The sequence below is a fragment of the Atta colombica genome, unplaced genomic scaffold (assembly GCF_001594045.1).
Source record: "Atta colombica isolate Treedump-2 unplaced genomic scaffold, Acol1.0 scaffold90, whole genome shotgun sequence".
Lineage (NCBI taxonomy): Eukaryota > Metazoa > Arthropoda > Insecta > Hymenoptera > Formicidae > Atta > Atta colombica.
The window spans coordinates 62752-81269 of record NW_017259584.1 but is presented as its reverse complement, the minus strand read 5'-3'; the positions used below and the strand labels follow the sequence as shown (position 1 = coordinate 81269).

The 18518-nt window shown below is 33.3% G+C and overlaps 1 protein-coding gene across 1 annotated transcript in view; it reads right to left on the bottom strand.

Moving 5' to 3' along the window:
* LOC108693507 overlaps window positions 1-18518 on the bottom strand; it is a 35600-nt gene that overhangs the window by 11379 nt on the left and 5703 nt on the right. Inside the window, exon 5 of the mRNA XM_018202486.1 lies at window positions 14575-14865. Within this exon, the coding sequence (XP_018057975.1) occupies window positions 14575-14865 (291 nt within the window). The remainder of the gene's footprint in view (window positions 1-14574; window positions 14866-18518) is intronic.

The window sequence follows — 18518 nt, the reverse complement described above, 5'->3', positions numbered from 1 at the left end:
GGAGTACAAATTAGTTCGGTCCGTTTTTTTGTGTTCAAAAATGCATTTATTTCAAAACAAAATGAATGAACAGATTAAGTATTGTCACAATTAAAGTATTGTCCATCGCTGCCTACTACTTTTTCCCATCTCTCAGGCAATTTTCGAATTCCATCTCGAAAAAATGACTCGTCTTTGGAGGCGATCCAATTTTGGAGCTAATTTTCGATTTCTGCGAAAGAAGTGAACCAATGACTTGCCAAATCGTGCTGTATTCTTCGGAACAACCAGTAATCAAAAGGAACAATGTCCGGAGAATACGGCGATAAAACATCCCATTTGAGCGTTTCCAAATATTTTTTTACGACTTTAACGATATGAGGCTGAGCGTTGTCGTGAAGAAGAATAATTTTATCATATCTTTACTCGTACTCCGGCCGTTTTTCTCGTAATGCACGGCAAACGAATCAATTGTAGTCGATACCGATCGTCCGTAATGGAATCGCCAAGTTTCAGCAGCTCATAGTAAACAAGAACCTTTTGATCCCACCAGATACAGAGCATGATCTTCGAACCATGTTCGGCCGTGGTGCTGATGTTGAGGTCGATGGCAACGGGGTTAGCATAGTATTTTTTCTTCTTGGGGTTGTCAAAATCAGCTGTCACTATGAATCATTCACAACAGCTGGAGCCATCTTTAGGGAAACGGACTTTTAGAACCCCTAAATATTATAGAAAACAAGTTGATTATAAATAAATTATTTTTAACTTAAGATAATTATTAAAATTAAGTAATAAATATTTTTTATTTAAGAATTACACTCGTCTCAAATCTAGATTTTATTGAGTAAAAATAATCAATTGGAGAGGGAAATATACTTGAATCGAGTAAATTACTTAGTAGAACAAGTAATTATATTTACATTTCCGACTAGTGTAATTTTTAAATAAAAAATATTTATTACATATTAGGTGTACAACTTTGCTTCCGCCGTTTTTTCCGAAATTCGAGGCTTTATTGTAAAAAACTGGTTATACATTTATGATTCAAAGTATTATCCATCGCTGATCACTACTTTCTCCCATCTTTAGCGTACGAATCCCGCGTCGAAAAAACTGATCATCTTTTGAGGCTATCCACGAATCGATCCAATTTTTTATTTCTTCATAAGACCGGAAGTGCTGGTCAGCCAGGCCGTGTGCCATTGATCGAAACAAGTGATAGTCAGAGGGAGCAACGTCTGGAGAATACGGCGGGTGGGGTAGGACTTCCCATTTCAACGTTTCCAAGTATGTCTTGACCACTTTCGCAACATGGGGTCGAACATTGTCATGCTGCAAAATCACTTTATCGTGTCTCTCGTTGTATTGCGATCGTTTGTCTTTCAATGCTCGGCTCAAACGCATCAATTGCGTTCGATACCGATCGCCTGTGATTGTTTCAGTCGGTTTTAACAGTTCATAATCCACTACGCCGAGTTGGTCCTACCAAATACAGAGCATGCCCTTGGAGCCGTGAATATTCGATTTGGCCGTCGACGTGGAAGCATGGCCGGGAACTCCCCATGATTTTCTGCGCTTGGGATTATCGTAATGAACCCATTTTTCGTCCCCAGTCACAATGCGATGCAGAAATCCCTTCCGTCTTTGCCTTTCAAGCAGCTGTTCACAAGCAAACAAACGCCAACATCTCTCGGCTTCAATTCGTACGGTACCCAATTTCCTTACTTCTGAATCATTCCCATGGCTTTGAGACGTTTTGAAATGGCTTGTTGAGTCACTCCCAATGATCGTGCCAATTCTTCTTGATTTTGACACGAGTCTTGCTCAAGTAATGCCTCCAATTCTGCATCTTCGAAAACCTTCTCTCTTCCACCGCTATGCCGGTCTTCGATGTCAAAATCACCGTTCTTGAAGCGTTGAAACCACTCACGAAACGTTCTTTCACTAATAGCGGCGTCATAAGTATTTGAGAACATTCGATGAGCCTCAGCCATAGATTTCTTCATATTGAAGCAAAAAATTAAAACCTCCCGCAAATGACGAGAATTTGGCTCGTAAAGTGACATTTTCAATCGAGAATAACTTTATGATGCAGACACAAATCGATTAAAATCGATGTTTCTATGGGGTTATGTTGACAGATGCCCAAGTTTATTGTATGACGTCTATGATCTATTTATTTCGACCACCACTTACCGCTAAAGCCATCTATAGGAAAACGGCGGAAGCAAAGTTGTATACCTAATAATTTTAAGTAATAATTTTAGTAATTATAATCTTAAGAATAAAATAAATAATTACTCACACTTCAAAATTTGTTGGACTAAAACAAATAATTCGCTTTACTGTGTTGAAGTAAATCTATAAAGTAAACATTTACTGTAGGTAAGTACAATACAATTCAGAAATTGTATTTTTTCTTCTTCGACAGAAAAAAGTTCTGAAATCGAGTAAATACTATTTTCTTATATTATTTATTCTTTAAGTTCTAAAATGAAGATAATAATTTCAATTAAAGTGATAATATTTTATATGCGTATATGTAATATTTACGTAAATGAGTATAATATTTTACTTTTGCGTGTAAATTGTTTTAAATTAAAAAATATTCATCAATAAACAAATAAATGTAATAACACTTGAATCTTTGCACAGCAAATTAAATTAAAATAACGATCATTAAGCAATTTTTAGATTTACTATAATAAAATGATTTATGTATTTAATAAAACATAAGTGATATACATGTTTCAGCTCATAGAGCCTTCTTCATTATGAGTAATTATATATAACATAAGTAATTATTGTTTTATATTGAAAAAAACATACTAGTTTTTTAAATCTAATATTTTTATTAACCTTTAGAAGGGCAGACTTGCCACTATAATGCCCAGTAAGAGAAGTCTGTATAACTTGAATCACCGCAGCCTATCAAATATTCAGCTTATATTATTTCATTGATATAACTGAGAATGTATTGCCAAGAAGAATTTGATAGTAATTCCATTTTGTCGTCACTAGGAGGCATACCGATTTTATTTACTCGCTAGTGAAAAAATTTTATGAGGCTATAAGACAGACTGAAGGAAGAGTCACGAGCATTTTAGGGACTACATAATAATTTCTACGTCCACGTCATTAGTCCTGGATTACGCTAAAGAAAAGTTTCATATGTACGTAAATGTCTATATTGTTCAATTCAACTTATTTAGACTTATCTAAGTAAATAATACTATTTCTACATAAAATTTCAACAATCTGACTTTAGTGGCATGTTTTGCGACATCAAAAGAAACACTAAAAATAAAAAATGAAAATTTTCTTCATTGGTGTCCCGGCTACTATAGTGACCAGTAGAAAACTCGTCGACTCCTCGTGACATAAACGTTTAATATATATATAAATTTTACATTTAAAAAATTCTAAATTTCAAAGCAAAAGTGCCAGCCCTCTAAAAATTAAGTAAATATTTTCTACATTAGAAAAAAATACTGGAATTAAATAAATGTAATATTGAGTTGAAGTAGCGAAGAAACGAAAGCTCTCGAAATTGTCTAAGACAGCATAGAGAAGCGTTGTGTATCATTACGCGCGCCACGCGAGCCAATCAGAACACCAGCGAAGTAGGGACCAGTGGGGCGCGCAGGAAAAGACGGACGTCAGAAAGTCAGAACAGATAATAGAATTGTCTCAAATGCACGTTATTCTATGATGTTTTATTTTACAAAGTAAAATCTTATGTTTCGTCCTTTCTCTCTTGTGTTTTGTCCATTTATAGAGTAAAATAATAATTTTGATCAAATACGTAATAGTTCAGTATTAGTACTATGTTTATTCAATTCTAACGCTTAACTGTGCCGCGAAACAGAATAGCAACCAAGCCGCTAATGTTGATTCGATTCCAACGATCACGCGCGGAACGCATTATATTTATGCATGCGCATATCCTGTGATATTTACACTTTCTTGATTCATTTTCCATATCAGACGTATCAAAGTATATAACACGTAGCATCCGAAAAGAATATACGCATTAATGTGATATTATTATTACTTCAGGGATAATTTAAGCTTGCTTTGTATATATTCTTGTACATATGTACAATAGCTAACGAAATTCATAAAATATTGTGAGAATTGGAGTTAGAAGAATACATCGAAGTCTTCGAAAGTTAATATTGCAAATTTAATGAAGTAATTATAATACCTAAATTCTTTCAGGATTTTATGTATAATAACCTTCTACTCTCACTTTCTCTTAAACACAAACACGCGCTCTCTCTTTCTCTCTCTCTCTCTCTCTCTCTCTCTCTCTCTCTCTCTCTCTCTCTCTCTCTCTCTCTCTGTGCAATATCTGGACATGACATAAATTGAGTAGAATCACACGCCTTATCAATGTTACAATTAAAATAACAACTGTGGACAACAACGAAATGTCTACAGTTTTTACAGATGGTTGACAATCATTTAAGAATTGATTGCACTGTTTCAAACATGTCACTGACATTTACTCTGACTAGTAAGAGTAACATCCTTGCAGTATGCTACTTTCCATAGATCCATAGATTTGAGCGATGACGATTACGAGCTTGATCTGACGCATTTTGAAACTTACTGTACAATATTTAATGTAAATTCATTGAATAATAAATTTTACTTTGACGAAGACGACAAGGAAATTCCGAAAGAATTATAGAACGAAATACGTGACAAAAACGAATATCTAAGACGTGCAATTTTATCTCCAATGATACTGCGACAGAGAAAACGTTTCACAAAGAGAATGAAGAGTATCCATTGATTCGCGCTAACAATGCAATGAAGAACGAGATCAAGTATACTTGTCTAAATAATAAAACTAAATAACCACCACAATATTGGATGTTAGGATTTTCATCGAATCGCATGTTGGAACCACGACTATGGCATGAATCGGACGTATCGATAAATATCAATCATTCAATATCAACGTAAATCATTCGCATTGAATGCAACGTGATCACGGGTGCATATAGCAACGACAAATGTGTGCACGCGATACACGAGTTTTCCGAGCGTGCCGCCAGAATATAAGATATCAGAAAGACTGACACAAATCATTTACCTTCTGATCATCGTACGGAACATTACAGATCTGACATTTCGCATTGTGAATCAAGATGGACGATTGCTCGATTTTCACGGAAAGGAGATCACTGCTAGATTGCATATACGGAGGCGACAGCGATAAAGTGAGATGCTTGTTCTGAACGAGCAGACAAAATAGACTAAAGACATATTTTTTGCCAGAGGGACAGCGATCAAAAACATTCGATCGTCAGTAGAAAGAAACTCACTGCGTCGAACGTTAAATTTTTACAATTATTAGGCTTTGTACGAAATATCTGAGATGGCTGATATCTTGAATATTGGCGAATCGATCTTTGACGATCGCATCGTCAAGTTCGAGTTTCACACGTACAATCCGTCTGTCAACATGACATTTGGAGCAACGAGATAAGGATATTCATACAACAATAGGATTTATACGCTGAGCCTTGGAAAGTGGACGATATCTAAGTATGAATTTCCGTTTCTCAGAACTGTACCCTTATTGCACGAGCACGAAGCATTCCTGGGCCATCAAGACTCAGCTAGAAAAACCATGATATGTTACGATGTTACGGTAAGTCAATAAGTTTCTAGAAAAACATAGTAAAACACATTTTTTTTGATCGATTCATTTTTATTTCTCAACTTCTCATAGTCTCCTCCTCGGCTCGATACACTTGATCCAACGATTCTTCAACTTTTTTAAGCTGTTCGAATAATTTGTCCAACCCTTCAAAATAAGCCTCTGTTTCGGCGATAAGCTGCTCTCTGATGGTGAATCTCTTTCCTTCGAACTATTTCTTCAGGTTTGGAAACAGGAAATAGTCGCAGGGGGCTAAATCTAGCGAATATGTTGGATGGGGAAACAATTTGTAGCGGAATTCGTTAAATTTAGCCATCGGTGCCGGACACGTGTGAACCCGTATTGTCTTGATGAAAGAGCACTTTCTTCTTCGCCAAATGATTTTTTTCTTTAAAATGTTGCTGAAACGATCCAATAAGGCTAATCGCCATTGATCGATAGAAGGTAATCAATACGAATTATACCGCATGCATCCCAAAAAACTGTGTCCATCATCTTTCGACTTTATGATCTTCACCTTCTTCGGAGCTAGTTCACTCAGTGAAGTCCATTGTTTTGACTGTTCCTTCGTCTCGGGTGAAGTAATAGATCCATGTTTCGTCCACAGTAATGAATCGATGCAGAAATTCATCTGGATTACGTTGAAACATCTCCAAATATTGTTTTGAAATCGTCACACGGTCGCGCTTATGGTTCACAAACGCAGCATCCTGCCGATAGCTTTTTCATACTCAATTGTTCGCAAAATTGAAATCACTGTGCCATGTGATATGCTTGTGGCCTTAATAAGCTCGCGCACTTTCACTCGTCGATCAGTCAAAACAATATCGTGGCTCTAGCAATGATTTCTGGCGTAACAGCCTCAATTGGACATCCCGAACGAGATGCATCACATATGGATGTACGATTACGTTTAAATTCATTCACCCAACTGTATACAGTCATAAACGCTAGTGCAGATGTGCTATGAATATTATCCAACTCGGCTTTCTTTCGGCGTTAAATATGTAGATGTTTCATATGTAGATGTTTGATCACTGCACGAAACGTTTTTTTCCATTTTACAAAAAATACAAAGGTTGTTCGCTTTAATCGTTTACAGAAATGAAACCACGATGAATTCCGCTCAAAATTTGACAGTAATCAGCTGAGAGATGCTACTTGTCAAAAAGTAATGTCACATAAGACTGCGAGTGCTCTCTGACAGATTTTCTAAAAACTTATTGACTTGCCCTCGTCTTCTTCTTTGCTATGCAGACTAATAGAAAAAATACAATAATATGACAAGACATAAAACTCACTTCGACTACTATAAATTAACCAAAGTAAAACTTTATTTAAACTCAGAATTATATTCGTGCGATGACTTGAACCTAGACTTTGACAAACGCAGAATAGCTACTTTGATATGTATGTACGTTTCCGAAAGTTCCATAGATTTCTTACTATGAAATCTTCCGCGAAACATATGAAATCTGGTTATTCAACCTGGATGCTTTTTGGAATCGACTGCTCGCGGCAAAACAAGTCAAGAGTGACACCATGGATGTTAAAATTTGAATTCAAAGAGATATATCCACCCAAATATTATAGTCTATTGCCTCATTATACACAATCATGTGATCGAATACAGCCCAATGTCCAATGTAGTACGTAAGATTATGTAAATTATCGTTTTCGAAAGAATAATACCCTCCCCTCCTCTCTTTTGACATAATGGATATAAATCAAGATTTCTTCCTAATCGAGTACAGTTTCGAAAAATCGTTCACTATGACCATATCGTTTGTGGATCTGCAGGGATTTGTTGTTGGAAGGAGATTATTATGAAGGAAGTGACAGTAGCGAGAAAAGGAGCCATTCTTTCTCATTACATTTTTACATGCCCTATGTTATGAAAAATCTTGTGATGACAAGATCCGAAAAGTCTTGCGTTTCCTGATTGAGTGCTTATCACCATAGATTGCAATGGGAAGACAGAATGATGCCGTACAACATAGGGAAATGTCTGATTATAATCTGACTATAATCGGTACGAAAGACAATGACGACAATAAGGTTTTACATACGTTAAAAGACATCAAAAACGTGAATGATTGATATATTTCGACGACATAACCATTGAAACTTTGGATATTGATTACGAAGCTATTGAATCTTTGAATAATCTAGATATTTTACTAATACTATGCGACGTGGAAAACATGCTAAGAATTGTGCGTTATACAATGTATTAGGTGTACAACTTTGCTTCCGCCGTTTTTTTCCGAAATTCGAGGCTTTATTGTAAAAAACTGGTTATACATTTATGATTCAAAATATTGTCCATCGCTGGCCACTACTTTCTCCCATCTTTCGGGTAGCGTACGAATCCCGCGTCGAAAAAACTGGTCATCTTTTGAGACTATCCACGAATCGATCCAATTTTTTATTTCTTCATAAGACCGGAAGTGCTGGTCAACCAGGCCGTGTGCATTGATCGAAACAAAGTGATAGTCAGAGAGAGCAACGTCTGGAGAATACGGTGGGTGGGGTAGGACTTCCCATTTCAACGTTTCCAAGTATGTCTTGACCACTTTCGCAACATGGGGTCGAACATTGTCATGCTGCAAAATCACTTTATCGCTCTCGTTGCGGCCGTTTGTCTTTCAATGCTCGGCTCAAACGCATCAATTGCGTTCGATACCGATCGCCTGTGATTGTTTCAGTCGGTTTTAACAGTTCATAATACACTACGCCGAGTTGGTCCCACCAAATACAGAGCATGACCTTGGAGCCGTGAATATTCGGTTTGGCCGTCGACGTGGAAGCATGGCCGGGAACTCCCCATGATTTTCTGCGCTTGGGATTATCGTAATGAACCCATTTTTCGTCCCCAGTCACAATGCGATGCAGAAATCCCTTCCGTCTTTGCCTTTCAAGCAGCTGTTCACAAAGCAAACAAACGCCGTTCTCTCGGCTTCAATTCGTACGGCACCCAATTTCCTTGCTTCTGAATCATTCCCATGGCTTTGAGGCGTTTTGAAATGGCTGGTTGAGTCACTCCCAATGATCGTGCCAATTCTTCTTGATTTTGACACGAGTCTTGCTCAAGTAATGCCTCCAATTCTGCAAGGTTTTCTTCGAAAACCTTCTCTCTTCCACCGCTATGCCGGTCTTCGACGTCAAAATCACCATTCTTGAAGCGTTGAAACCACTCACGACACGTTCTTTCATTCAATAGCGGCCTCACCATCAGTATTTGAGAGCATTCGATGAGCCTCAACCGCAGATTTCTTTATATTGAAGCAAAAAATTAAAACCTCCCGCAAATGACGAGAATTTGGCTCGTAAACTGACATTTTCAATCGAGAATAACTTTATGATGCAGACACAAATCGACTAATGTTTCTATGGGATTATGTTGACAGATGCCCAAGTTTATTGTATGACGTCTATGAACTATTTATTTCGACCACCACTTACCGCTAAACCCATCTATAGGAAAACGGCGGAAGCAAAGTTGTACACCTAATATCAGAACCATATTTATCACGATTATTCAGTTTTTAGCATTAAAATGTTTAAAGAAATATACAATAAAAAGCAAAAATGAGTTCTTTTTTTGGTGTAGCTAAGTGTGGTGTTCCTAAAAAAAAACTGATGCACTCACTGCTCCTCGTTTTTTTTTGTGAAAAAAGTATTGATACTTAAATACAATATTTTAAATATTATAATATCGACATTTTATGAAACATTTCTAATAATTTAATTAATATAGCTGATCTTTCTTCGAAAAATTATAAATATTATGTATATTTATATATTCTTTCTCAATTTCTTTTATAAAATATTTATATTTCATATTCTTTAAATATATTATTGAAAATAGGAAATAGCTCTCTTCTAAATCATTATTATACGTGTGATAATAATACGAATAAAATAATTACGAATAAAATAAAAATGAAAATATTAAAATAAATATTAAAATTATATTACTCTGTGTTTAAAATTATTTATTCCTTTGTTCCTACACCATTCCTTCGTCATATCCATATATTAAATTAGTTAATAAAGGCGCTTATTGTATTGTACTAATAAAAAATATTACAATTAAATGCTAAGTCATATCATTTTTAAAATCGTTGAATAAAAACTCATTTAAATATTTAAAAATCGAGAAGAAAAGACAAAGAGGGAAATTACAACGGGAAGAAGAGAGAGAGCGCGAATAATATAGTACACTGAGAAAAAAATATAATTAATTTTAATAAATATTTAGTTCATGTCAACTAAACATTTACTTAAAGTAAATTTGTTCAATAAAAAAAATGATTGTTAAATCAAATTAACATAATTTCTTGTATGAAATAAATATATCTTTATATTTAATAAATATTTAATTGGCAGTATTCAATTAAACATTTATTAAAATTGATTATATTTTTTTTCAATGTAGGTATGGGACTGCAACGAGAGAAAGCGAGAGAGCATGAGTAAGATGAGAAGTATAGAGTTGCAACGGGAAAAAGAGAGCGCGCGAATGTGATAGGGACTGCAACAAGAAGAAGAGAGAACATGAGTTCATGAGAAGATGATAAGTATAGGGCTGCACGAGTGGAGAGAGAGAACTGCATTTTATAATGGATGAAAAAGAGAAAATAACATGGCAGGCCCTAATGATTCCATCCCCTCCCGCAGTCCCCTCGTCCAGTAACGTCGATCCCCTCTTCCCCTCGCCCAGTGACATTAGTCCTTTCCCTCGAACCCCAAGTCTAGCAATGTACTTCTACCTTCGGATCCCTCACACACACACACACACACACACACACACACACACATACCGCGTATACGTGTACGCACTAACACATAGTGGTCTAACCCACCTAGTATACTTACTAACGAAGTATACATATAACGCTCATGAAAATTTGAAAACTATTAAATATCTCGTAAATTGTTGCATTTTGACATAATTTATACTATTCTGGATTAATGGGAAGGGTATGCTATACTAATTACTAATTTATTAAAACTTAGTTAAATATTATTTAGAATTACTTTCGCTCCTTATTGAGCAGCCGAGATTGCCGTTCCGCGAGAAAGCATTTTCGATTGCTTAAAACAAACGATAACAAAATTAGAGAAGAATGTTCTCTCGCCATTTCGTTCGCTCTCGGCGCACTGAAAGGGAACATACGTATATGAGCATGTTTGTGTGTGTGTGCGTGCGCGCGTGCGTGCGTGCGTGCGTGCGTGCGTGCGTGCGTGCGTGCGTGCGTGCGTGCGTGCGTGCGTGCGTGCGTGCGTGTGTGTGTGTGTGTGTGTGTGTGTGTGTGGGGCTATCGGTTACGCTAGACTTCCATCTGATTCGGTCCGCCACCGTCAACACGAAGTTCTTAGCTGAGTACTTAGGAGCCTTAAAGAGACCTCAGTGGTAAATGTTATAAACTGACTTCCACGTCCAATCTCGATAAAACTAGGCTCATTCGACGTTATTTTAGAATTCGACATTATTTTAGAATTCGACGTTATTTCACGAAATGAACAAATTTAGCAAAAAGAAGTATTGTTCTGCCTTAGCGAATGTTTGTGTTTAAACATATTTTAAAACTTTTTAATATGTAGCCAAAGATGTAATTTAAATATATTAATCTTCATTTTAATAATCTTAGTCCAATTACCTCATATCATTAGATACCTTATTCTGGTCCCGGGGCTAGTTGACTCAGATTTATTATTATTTTTAATATCTTTTAGATTCTTTATATTATGATTAGTATTTCATTTTATGTGTTATGTTTAATTACATTACTGTACTGTCGTACACAGTAATTACACATCAAACATAGTGATGCACCGGATGTCCGACTAATATCTGGTTTATTAATAATATCTGGCGGCAATATACGCGATCAAAATTTTATATTGAAATGATGTGCATTATGGTGTAAATATCCTGAAAATTTTTATCATTGATATTTCTAAAAAAATATATCAATATTAATAAAAGTTTTTTTCAGGATATTCACACTATGATGCACATCATTTCAATATAAAATTTCAACCACATATTGTCGGAAACCAGATATATCTGATGCATCTCTATGATTTTAATCAATTCTGAAAAAAGTCAAAAGAATGTCAAAATAGTGTCAGATATGACATTAAGAAAGCATAAAAAATTTATTCAATTTGATATCATTTTGACCTTTCTGTTCTCCTCGGGTAATGCATTCCATCTGGCCCCGGGGCCGGGATAAGGTGACTAATGATATAATTTAACTAAGATTATTAAAATGAAGATTATGTATTTAAGTTATATCTTTAACTACATATTAATAAAACTTTTATTAAAATATGTTTTAACACAAAGTAAATACAAAGTCATTATTTATTGTAAAATTAATATTGCTTATAATTACTTTATAATATCTCTTATCAATACTGCGGTAAGATAAACTAGGAATTAATTAACTAGAAAGAAAAGCGTATATCGTTAAGTCTTCTTGTTTCCATTGATCGCGTCACGCGTCAGGTCTTTTGTTGTGCGTGTGAGATTATGCTTGCGTACACAGATGGGATTATTAAAGCCATTATGGAAATGTCAAACGTCGAGCATTATGATCTTACTATTCACTAAAAATAAGTCACATGATTATCACGAAAATAGACGAACAATGCTCGCTTAATTCTCTTGTAGAAACACCGTTAATATCTGCGTTTATAACATACTGTTAAAAAACTCATGTTACATTACAAATTGGAAACTGAAAATTAATAAATTAGAGATTAAATTCAATAAAATTAATTCAACTGGCTATTCGAGCATTGGATGTTATTTGCGAACTTTTTCAATAAAATGATAATTTATTAATATGACTGCAAATTATTACATAGTACTACATAATAGTTATTTGTCATTGAATTAATTTTATTGAATTGATATTTATATCATCCTTATTAATATTATAGTTTAGAGAGTGAAATTCGACCAGTCAAATAATTTTAATTATAATTAATTTTGTTCTGATTTGCTGAATTTTAATTTTCAATTTGTAATCTTTAATCTCCAATTATGGATATGTAATATAACACAGGCTTTCACATCATTGCTCGCAATATATATTATAGTTCCCATAAAAGAAAAGAGATAACAATAAAAAAAAGCCAATATAAAAAAGAGATAACAATACAAAAAAAGCCAATATAAATTCTTAGATCATTTGACATCAAGATTTTTATTATGACCAAAAAATGATAAATTCGGTCAAATTAACATTATTTTGATTTTCTTGTTCTTTTTGAAAAATGCATGTTTTTCGTATTAGTTATCTGTTTCCCTTTATTATTAAAATATTATTAGATAGTCAAATGCATGTAATAACTGGTGTAGAATTCACTTTTTGATAAGTTTCTTAATCTCGTCTGTAAAAATTCCAAATTGAAAAATGAGTCTACATAGTCCTGGTCTTCCCTATCTGCAAGAAAATAATTAAATAACAATAGGATAAAAACAAAGAGTAATTTAATGATATGGTTCAAGAAAGTGAAAAAATCGATCGTTGCTTTCTTCTATTCAAAATGTGAAAAAAAATATTTCCCGGATACCAAAATAATTTTAACTACGATTTTCGAATTCGACAAGTAAAATTATATAAGAAAAAAGCTGAATATAACGAGCTTAGCGTGCTCTCCAAATCGCTTAAAATGCTCCAACTCCTCTTTGAAGATTGAATTCCAAATTAAAAAACTCGTAATTAATTAAAATGAAATAAATTAATTATAATATAAAATAAACAACTTTCGGTAATTATGCTGTAGGGTCTTTTCCGAATTTCGATATTTTTCGGCTATAATGTTAATAACAATCTTTGTTATGATGCAACTAATGATAATAAATCGGAGGAGATTGAAAAATATGTAATCTACCTATTTTTTTAGTTTACCTTATCTCTCTTCTGCCTAGGAGCGCACAAATTTTCATGTGAAACGAGGTTCACCTCACTTTTCCCTCTACTCAGGGACACACAATTCTACGCTAGGTCCACTCTACTTCTCCCCAACTTCGAAGCAGTACAATTTCCACGCTCTTTATAACGCTTTATTTGGATGATAAAATATGAACATCACTCAGTACATGAGTAAAAATATTATATAATGTAATGAATTACTATATTGGAAATAAACGATCAAAAAAGTGGATAGACTATATATCTTTCGACTTCCCGGTTTATTATCTATTTAAGTATATCAAAGATTGTTATCAACATTACTAAAAAATATCGAAATTCGGAAAAGGCCTATTCTATAATTACTCAACTTTCAAAGCTTCAATTTTGTTTTGACTTCATCTTCACCAGAATATTCATTCTTCTTTTTTAGAGCACTTAGAAGGATTTTCGATTCATTTAAGGATCCACAAATATTCGTTCCAAATTGTACATGAAACGCATAGATCGAAAACATCAGACGCATCAACTGCTTCAAATAAAAAGAGAAGCAGTCAATGCACTGGAAAGAATTCAGTACGGATAGCACAATCTAGGAAATTCTCAACGCTATCAAAGCGCTTCCAATGCACGCATTGATTAAACCAGAACGAGTTACTATGCAATCTATACTTTACTCGGAATGCATCTATTGATCATAGATTCATTAATTGATAGAGAACACAGACGCATCTACCACCAACATTAACGAACTTCAATCTTTTGGTTGATGAACAACCATGTTCTAAAGAATCTGACATAATGATGTTAATGAATAAAACAAATTCTTGAAGTCATGTGAAAATAATATGATAAACAATGGAAAGCCATTATTAATACCATTGCTAAAATATCTAACTTCAGATTTTAGAAAAATCTCTTTGAACATTAAAACATATATGTTTATTTATTTTTGTTACATTCTATGTATATATATTTTTTTACCGTCGTCAGAACACGCCATGTACTGGATTCCACAAAAGTTCCTTTCCATCCTGATGCATATACTGTAATCTTGATTTGACAATTGTAGCCCAATCATAGGATCGTAATTGAAGGATTTTATCTGGCCGGAAATTCCGGTAAAATACTGAAGGCATCCCTCTTCGGCTCGATATATCGTACTGCAACGTATCTGCGAGATTCGAACTTTCCACGATCGTGAAAAAGAATTACCACTCGTAACGAAGGTTAAAGTAACTGGATTGGTTTGTCCGACTCCCGTGTCTATGTACACTGTAAAAAGTATTTAGCTCGTATAGAGAATCAAATCGCAACTTATATTATTAAATAATATTGTCAAGATTTTGAATTCGGATTATTTATTTGAATAAATCAAATTATAATATGAGAAAGCCTATTAACGATCGAAGTGAGATATTTCAAATAATATCTTAATATTATGGCAATAAAATTTTGTAAATGATGAGAAAATAAACACCGCCTAATTAATATATAAATAACCTTTATTGTCTTTCAAAATAATTTCCCCTAAAGGAAATACACTTCTGACAAGTTCATACAGCTTATCGAAACTTTGTGAAAAGTCATCTTTGGATATCGCTTCAAGTCTCGTTATCATACTATTCGGAATATCCAAAGTTTATATAAATATAAAGTTTATATAAATGAGTCTATTTGATTGCCTCCTTTAATTTAGGGAATAAAAATAAATTCGCGAGAACAGAAGAGTAGGGATGAAAATGGTAATACAACGTTGAATCAAGAATTGCCATGTAATTTATGTTATAATAATAAGTAATATGGAAAGGTGCATTATCGTGAAGCAGATATTAATTTGCCTTGCGAAACCATACTCTGCGGATGCGCTTTACTAAACGTGCAGCACAGACAAATAGAATTGAGCATTCACGATTTGTTCTTAAGGAACAAATTCCTTATGGATAATTCTATCTTTATCGATAAATGTGATTAACATCGTTTTCCTCTTTAATTTTTGGAGATAACTCTTCATTTGTCTTGATGATGATGGTAATCACTATTCCATTGACTGGTGTTTCGTTTCCAAGTTGAATTGGAAACACAAGTCTCATCACCTGTTATTATCGATCCCAGAAAGAACGAATCATGATCGCTAATAAAATTCTTACAGATCTTAACTCTTCGCGTTTTCTGATTATCCGTCAGATTATGCGGCATAAATCAAGAATAGACTTTCGTTTACCGAAATCTTCATGTAGGATGATATGAATAGTTTTTTTATTAATGTGCATTAATATGGTATGTGTTTGCAATTAACCGAATGGCAAACAACGATTATTTGTTGTTAGCTATCATACACGTTCAATGGTGTCAGGATTTCTGACTGTCGAGAATCATCTACTACGGCACTCATCATTTAACGAGTCTTTATCTTGCCTTGGCACGTAAGTGTGCAAACCAACTTTACATATATTTCCACGTTTTTACATCATTTCTATAAACTTGTCATAACATTGCGTACATTTTCGATGCCGCACTAATTTAAAACAGAACTTGTATTAGCTTTTTGTTTTATTTTCATTAAGGTATTTCTTCGAGAAATTGAGTTTCTATAGATTTTTTTTAAATATGGATATTATGAAAATTATGCGTTTTCTTCCGTGTTCAGATTCATTCTTGGAAACTCGCGAAACGCATAATCTTCATATGGAAAACCCGTGGAAGCTTCAAGAATAATATGGATGTTTAAAATTATTTTATCTATATATGGTTAAAATTTCAAAGATTCTAGCTATGCCCAAAATTTTCTACAAATTTAAAAAAAAATATATTTAATGTAGAAATATTATAGGAACATTATAAACAAAAATAGGGAGACCTATTTTCTGAATTAGAGTAGTTTGTAATTTGATGGAATTCTCTGCACATGTCGAGCGGCAGGAACATGCTGTTGCCACATTTCAACTATCTTTAGTGCGAACTAGTATTCGTGTGATGATATGATGAGATTATGCGTATCTTTATGCATGCGTGTGTACGTTCGTCAAAGTTTTTCTTTTCAGAAAGCACACGCAGAGAGGCATATTTGTAGGTTATACAAGATTAATTTTTTAGCGCGATTTGTAACCAAAGAAATATCTTAACGAACGTGCTAACTTGTTTACAATTGAATATAGCTGCACATACGTCAAGGACAGGTGTGCAACATGCTAAAATGTGTTTCAAGCTTCGCCAATCTATAACAAATATAACGCAACTTGCTAGATGCGTTTACAAATTGAAGATAAAAATATTCACTGAATTTTATTGCCACACCATGATCCTTCAAATATAATAAATTTATTTTCTATATGACTATAAGGCGCCGATAATTGAATTTTGAATTTGATTTCTGAATTTTCAATATTACTTCAGTCGGGAATCGGACATGAATTTCTTGTTTTCCCAGGAAATAATATTTAATTTTCACAACAACTTCTTTTTACATTTCTTTAGTTTAGAGGGGATTATTAATGTTCGGATTGATTGTACGCGCGCGGGTGTATTAAAAAAAAATTATCTACGCGCAGTCATATCTGAAACAAATACAGTGAGAACAAAAAATATTCGTACAAGGAAATTATTATAAAAAAAGCCTTATTTTTTTGTAGAAACTAAACATTAATTAACAATTTTATACAATGAATATAATTCTGTTCTAATATAAACGAGCTCAGCATGTATTCTTAATTTTAGAAGCTATAAATTTCTCGTCTATACGAATACTTTTTAAACATTCAAACAATACAATTTTTAATTTCGTTTATTTTTCGGATGATATTTTGTATAATTAATACATTTTTTTGGTATACATCATTTTAAAAAAACACAGTCTATTTTATTCTTTATGAATAAATTGTTAATTATCCAACAAGAAATGATCGTTAATTAAACGTCGAATTGACGTCAAATTAATGTTGAAATCATCGGTATTTATATCGATCTGACATCAATTCGATGACTCATTTCTCGCTGGATAATATTTACTTTTTAAAAATAAAGCTTTTTTTAAAAAATATTTTCTCTGTACGAATACTTTTTGTACTCACTGTATATTTGAGAAATACATATTAATGTATTATTTGAACCTATTCTACTTTGACCGTCAGTAGACTTTCTAATATTATAGTTAAATAACATTGTTCCACAAAAAATCAGAGAACGGAAATAACTTGTTAGTTGTAACTGGTAACTGCGTTAGTATTTTTTTTTTAGTAATTGAACGTAGTTACATTTGGTAACGATAACGCTCTTACATATTTTTAATAACAGTAACGAATTTTATAATTCCTTTTACCACTTTTTGTATTTTGAGTTTAATTATTATTAAATTTAAGATATTATCGTATTTGAAAAGAGAAATTTTAATCTAACAAGGGAAGTATCATAACTGCCCAGAACCGATTTGATTCTCCAAATATGTTGTATGAAATATGTATGAAATATGTTGTAAAACATAAAAAGAGATATGTATTTTTTTATATTTACGCGCTAACTCATGTTTAAGGGGTGAAACATCCCTTTGAAAAAAAACAGTTTTTTTTTTCAAACCGAATATCGTCGGGAGTACAAAAAAATAGAAAAAAATTTTTTAAATGAAAGTTGTACGATTTCAAGAATACTTTAAAGTTATAAAGAAAAAAAATTTTTTTTATTTTTTTGTTTACAAAATACCTCCATCACCCGTAATTTTCTTAAATTTTTAATCTTTTTTTTTACCAAATTAAAGATTATTTTTTTACAAATTCAACCATGTATAATAAAGTTACAATACGATATCATTTTCAAGAATTAATTATTAATGCTTCCGTATATCTATCCATGCTCATATGTGAAAGTAATTGTCGTCGGAACAATAAGATATAAGAAAAAAATGTCTTAAAATTTGTATAATTTTTTACATGTGT